The following is a 6802-nucleotide window of genomic DNA, read 5'->3' as shown; positions in this document are numbered from 1 at the left end:
ACTACGCATTCCTAGATAAAAGAAGATGTTACTATCTCGGGTTGCCCGAGGTAGTGAATAACAAAGTAAAATAATCCACAGTACTTTAAATAAATAAATGTAAACGGCCTTACTACAGTTCACTTAAACAAAAGACTTAATAGAAATCATTAATACAATTCTCGCAACGGAAATAAAATAAGTGAAGTATCAATTAAACCGTCTAAGTGAGCTAGACTTCTATATGGTCCATCATCATCACCTCACGTCCCAAACTCCAAGTCAGCTATATTCTTTAGTACCTGTCAGTCAATCTGCTCCCCAATAATTGGTTCATCACGGACAAATATACTGTCAACCAAACGGTTGAATAGGAATAACTAAACAACAGAATACAATACAATCAACAATATCAACCAAGATATGCAAATGCTTTAATAATCAATTCACAACTCCGAGTCACCCATTCACATCACCGAGACACCCAATCATAACTCCGAGACACCCAATTATAACTCTGAGACACCCAAGTATAACTCCGAGATACCCAATTATAATCGTATAGCCATATGCAACAAGAATTACTCAACAGTAAATTAACAATAACAATACTCATCAACAATCATCCAATAATTAATATCCAATTTCAAATGACATCCATATATTAAATAACACAAAATCACATTCAAGTTGAGTAGATAATGATGCGTGCTTCATTTACATGTTTTATCTTGTCATTTTGCACGCATTTCTATGTCATTTTGAGTAGCGTAAGCTACTATTCTCCTTTGTTTCGGTTACTTTGGGTCGTATTATGTTTCATGTAGGTTGTTGAACCGAGTGATGAAAAATGAGCCAAAACTCGTCCCCGGAGCTGCATTTTTGGATACTAGTGAAGCCGGAGCTCGGAAACGGTCGTCTTGGAATGCGTGAGGCTGTTTGGAAGTGCAAAGAGGAAGTGCTGAACGATGCTGCTTTAGAAGAAAAGTCGATCGACTGCTGCATCTGGTCGGTCGACTGGTTTCGCTTAAAGATTTAGTCGATCGACTGTTTTTATGGTCGATCGACTATTTTCACTTGTCAAGCCGTGTTTGTTTAATAGACTAATCAGCCCATTAGTTGTTTAGTTAATAAATTTCGGCTATTGTTATATAAAGCATAGTTGAGAACAATTTTAGGTTATCTTTTACACTGCTAAAAACAACTTCATACGTTACTTTGCTTTGGAATTTCGGTTCGGAGAAACTTATAATCTTTCTTCCTTTATTTCGGTAATTCAATTAACATTTGTTCTTCATTTTATTTCTTTCTCTTGTTTCGTTTACTTTTCTTTGTTCTACTTTTATTTTATGTTTAATTGTTTTCCTCATACTTTCATCATGCTTAATTCAATTATCATTATTATTATTATTATTATTATTATTATTATTATTATTATTATTATTATTATTATTATTATTATTATTATTATTATTATTATTGATTTAGTTAGTTTGAATATGCGTAGCTAAATTTCCTATGCTGGGATTTAGGGAATCCATGGTTGTATGACGATTTTTAATTAGGTTTTAGATTTGGATTAATTACTCGTCTGAATTGTTAATCGTAGCATTTAATTCTTATTTTAATTAGTTAAATGCATGCGGCTAGTTATCTAATCTGATAAACTCCGACCTAGATCGAGAGATTGGAAAGAGTGAGATCTACTACGAATAATAGAATGCTTTAAATAGAGCGAGAGCATGTTAGAAAGTTTCTAGGGTGATTAGTGGACCGAGAGGACCTTATCACTACCCTTCAGACCGTAATTTGACTAAGTCTTTGACCCTACCTTTGACCGTTATTAGACCATGGTGAACCGACAATCCAAGCTATCTTCCCTTATATTTTTATACTCGTTTTATACACTTTATTTCTTTACTTTTCGCTACATTAGTTTAGTTTAATCAACAAAACAAACCCCTAATTCGGTTACTCAGACATACCTTAGTTAAGCAAATAGAAGACAATTGTCTCCCTGTGGATAAGATCCCCACTTCCTCTACTGCATTAGTTTAGGCCAGTTGGTTTATCTTTGATAGGTGTGATTTAGCCTGTCAAATTTTGGCGTCGTTGCCGGGGAGGCAACAATTCACTGTTTGCTTATTTAGTTTGTCTTGTCTCAGGGGACATTAGTTCCTTGAGACCGTTCTCATTCCTTTCTTTAGTGTTTCGTTTATGCCCAGGTCTCACAGGTCCGAGCTCGTGCCATTCGACTCTGAACTAGAAAAGACTTTTCGAGCTAGACGATTTTTTTAAGGGAAGTCCGCTAAGCAGAAGACTTGAGTAAGCTTGACGCCGCTTACACCAGTTTTATTGCAGAAAATCAGTCTTTTGAAGAAGACACTTCTACTTCTGCAGCTACTACAATCATGCCTACTTTAGCAAGTCACTGAGAACCTACCCTTGAATCCATTCCTAAGGGATTTAAACTCCCTACAACAGATAATGGGACTTTCGAGATAAAGCCATCCTACATTAACTTGGTAGAAAGAAATCTTTTTGGAAGGGGAGCTACGGAAGACCCTGCTACACATATGGAGAGATTCGTTACTTACTGCTGCTCCATACCCTTGACCGCTGGGGTGACCTAGGACTAAGTAAAACAGGTGCTCTTCCCATTCTCTCTGCGAGATGGTGCTGCAGAGTGGCTGCGTGATTTAGACATGGTAGATCAGGGGGTTAGCGACTGGAACAGCTTAGCTCTTGCCTTTTACAAGAGATATTTCCCGCCCCAGAATTCGAATTCCTTGAGAAATTAAATCACTAGTTTCAAACAAGGTCCTACTGAGGACTTAAATGAGGCATGGGTTCGTTTTAAGAGACTGGTTCTTTCAGTCCCTCACCATGGGTTTGAGAAGTGGTTTCTCTGCAACCAGTTCTACAATGGACTATATGATGACCATCGGGCACTACTTGATTCTTCAGCTAACGGGAGATTCCAGGACAACACAAATGATAACAATGCCTGGAAACTAATTGACCAAATATCTACCCATACTGCTAAATATGGGAACCCCAGAGGTAGTACGAGAGGGGGAAGTTCATCTGATGGAGCTATTGCAGCTCAGTTAGAGGCATTAACTGCTCAGATTGCTGAACTAAAGATAGCCCAGTCTTTGGGAAACCAGCAGACAGTTCATGCCATAACCCAGCAGGAAACACCTTGTGAGCGATGTGGTATTGCAGGACATGGTGCAGTTGAGTGTATGTGTAATACTACGAATGTTTTGAGTTATGGTTGTGATACTTTGTGATAAGATTGACATGGTTGATAATTGTAAAATGCATAATTGTGTTGGATAATGCTTAGTTATGAGGATGTTTATAAGGGTTGTGGTAGTAGTTGTGGGCGAACTTCGGGACGAAGTTCATTTTAAGGGGGAAAGACTATAATACCCCGTAGTTTAGTGAAGTCTATATAACTAATTTACGCAATTCGAATAATTAATTAAAGGCATTTATATTTAATAATAGAAAATAGGACGGGATAAATATAATAATAAAATAGTGACAGAGTCGGGATTAATTGTCGGGCCGTGTGCATTGGGCTGCGTGCTGAGTATAGCTCGAGTAAATTATTTCATAATAATAATAATAGCATGTGTAATTATATTATAATAATTGTATTTGAATAATAATAATAATAATAATCATAGTTGTATAATAATAGTCGTATTTGTATAACAATAATGATAATAATAATATGGTAGCTATATAGTTTCCTAATTGCTTCCTTATACCTATGACCTACCTATATAAATAGACTTTATTGATCATAAGACACAAGTAATTCACATAAGAGAAAAGAGAAGGAACAACTAGCTAGGAGTCGTCACAAGGTGACGGGTTTGTTGAGAAGCATTGCTTATTGGATTCGCTTTCCTAATTACTTGGACCTGCTTTGCATTAATTAGACTTGTTGATCAGGTAGGGATAAATCCTACTCAACTGTTACTCGATAATATTTGTTGGATGATTTATATTAAAATGAACTGATCATATGAGAATTGTGTTGGTTGATATCATTGAAATTGCTGGAAGGGAAAATTATATTGTATATATTGGTTGGATTAGTTATGATGGAGTTACTGTTATTGCATTGGTTATTCAGTTTAATACTGACAGACATCCCTTCGTGGTGATGTAGATTATTATTGCGGTTATATTGGCAGACGTCATGGTAAGAGCCTTCGGGTGACGTATTTCAGATTTATTCGACTGCAGGCGATATTTTATCGTATTTACTCGAGCGGGCCCAGATTGGTGCGAGGCCATCTGGTGGATATTACTCAACTATATGTTGAGGCAGACATTACCTTTTTGTAATATAGTGTGTGTTTACTCACCTTCGGGTTGAGGCTGCCCCGGCCAGGGATTGGCGGGATGATTAGTGTAACGAGTAGTACTTGGCTTAAGTGTGATAAGTAAAAGGGAGGAGCACGTTGTCAGGGGGTTGTGCAACGTAAAAAGGAAATTGGATTGTTATTGTATGTTTTTGTTGTTAGTATTTATTCCTACTCAACCTCGCGGTTGACTGTGTATTCGTGAATACCTGCGGTGAACCGTTTTATGGGGAGCAGATTTGACAGGTACTAAAGATTAGCTGACTTGGGAGCATTGGGAGAAGAGCTCGACTTGGACCATAGTTGAAGTCTAGATCACCTAGAACAATTACATCACTTTATTTATTTCCGCTGCGAGATGTATTGTATTTTATATTAAGTTTTAGTTTGTTAAGTTGTAATAAACATGTAATCATTAAGCTTTAATTTAAAGTACTTTGGTGAGTTGGACTTTGTTATTCACTACCTCGGGAAACCGAGATGGTAACAGTCCTATTTATTTGGGAATGTCTAGATAAAGGCTCCTAAATAAATGGGGGTGTTACAGTATGAGTCCCTTTGAGCAGGTTCACGCCTTCCAGTCCTTCAAGCAAGGTACACCATACTCCAATTTCTACAATGAGAGGACTAGGGAGCATCCTAATTTCTCCTATCGAAGTCAGAATGTTCTCAATCCAACTCCACCACCGCCACAAGGTCCGAGTCAGACATATACTATTCCTCAGAATCGGGGAAATCAACCACAAGGTGGTTATCAGAGGAACAATCAAGGAGGTCAACAACATTAAAACAATGACCTATCTGACATAAATGCCATTCTACAGCAACAGATGGCAGCCTCACAAAAAACAAGAGGCACTTATCACTCAGTTAATGGCGCATAACAAGATGTTAGACAATCAAATTGCCCAACTATCCACTTCAAGTAGACAACCAGGTACATTGCCGTCTCAGCCTGAGAAGCCACATGACACGGCAAATGCGATTCATCTTCGAAGCGGTCTTACTTATGATGGACCCGTGATGCCTGAGAGTGTTGAAGAGGTCATAATTGAGGAGTTAGATGTGGATGCGGAAGAAAAAGCAGTTGACGAAGCTGCTGTAACGTCAGAAAAAAGTCGATCGACTGAAGTTGATGGTCGATCGACTAAAACCGCAGAACAGAAAATTGGCGAGACTGAAAATAGTCAATCGACTGAAAAAAGTGGTTGATCGACTGAGCAAAGTAGTCGATCGACTGGTTTAGTTAGTCGATCGACTTTTTCACCAGACGGGGTTACTGATCCGTCATCTATTGCTATTGGATCGCCTTCTAATGCTGATAAGGCGTCTATTTCTGACAAAGGGAAGAGTAAAGTTGCTGACCCGCCAATCGTTATCAAGGTTCCTTTTCCAGGGCGCCTAAAGAACACAAAAGTCGAGCAACAATTTGGTAAATTCTTAGAGATCGTCAAAAATCTTCAGGTAACTGTACCTTTTACCGAACTAATTACCCAGGTACCCTCTTATGCTAAATTTATGAAGGACATCTTGACCCGTAAGAGGAGCTTTAACGAGGTAGAGACCATTGCTTTTTCAGAAGAGTGTAGTGCACTCCTACAAAGCAAGTCTCCACCAAAATTGAAGGATCCTGGTAGTTTTTCAATTCCCTGTACAATAGGCACTCATGTAATAGATAAAGCTTTATGTGATTTGGGTGCCAGTGTCAGTGTCATGCCCTATTCGGTTTGCGAGAAACTGAATATGGGGCATCTTAAAGTTACCAATGTCACCCTACAAATGGTTGACCGAACAGTTAAGTGACCTCTAGGTGTATTAGAGGATGTTCCTGTTAAGATTGGTAAATTCTTTATACCTGTTGATTTCATTGTATTGGATATGGCCGAGAATACTCAGATTCCCATAATCTTGGGTAGGCCATTTTTGCATACTGCAGGAGCTATTATTGATGTCAAACAAGGACGTTTGACTCTCGAGGTAAGGGATGACAGGGTTACTTTTAATTTGGCTAGCACGTTGGCTAAGCCTATGATAGAGGATACATGTTATGCTGTAGACATTGTAGATTAATCTATATTTGATTATTGAACGAGATCCCTTCTTGGGGACCCGTTAGAAGCTTTGATAGCTCTTGATGATTTTGCAGAAGATGAGCAGGTTGATTACAAGACGATGAAAGCTGCTCTGAAAGGTAAGGAGTTCACTATTGAGAAAGGTGAGACGGTAAACGCCATTTTGGAAACCTCTTTTGCTGCTGAGGTAAAGATACCAGAGCATAAACCTCTTCCACTCATCTTAAATATGTGTTCTTAGATGATTCTGAGCAATATCCTGTTATTGTTAATGCTAAACTTGATGATAACCAACTTTCTGCTTTGTTGGTCGTTTTTAAGAAAAACAGGAAGGCTCTAGGCTACAGTTTAGATGACCTTAAGGGC

The 6802-nt window shown here is 38.3% G+C and overlaps 1 protein-coding gene across 1 annotated transcript; it reads left to right on the top strand.

The window, feature by feature from the left end:
* The first annotated feature begins 5174 nt into the window (after window positions 1-5174).
* LOC141658903 (uncharacterized) lies at window positions 5175-6167 on the top strand. Its single transcript, XM_074465648.1, has 2 exons — window positions 5175-5465; window positions 5691-6167. The coding sequence occupies exons 1-2, from the start codon at window positions 5175-5177 to the stop codon at window positions 6165-6167; spliced, it is 768 nt and encodes a 255-aa protein (XP_074321749.1).
* Window positions 6168-6802: the final 635 nt, after the last annotated feature.

Source organism: Silene latifolia, chromosome 1 (genome assembly GCF_048544455.1).
Source record: "Silene latifolia isolate original U9 population chromosome 1, ASM4854445v1, whole genome shotgun sequence".
Taxonomy (NCBI): Eukaryota; Viridiplantae; Streptophyta; class Magnoliopsida; order Caryophyllales; family Caryophyllaceae; genus Silene; species Silene latifolia.
This window is presented reverse-complemented; position numbering and strand designations above follow the sequence as displayed.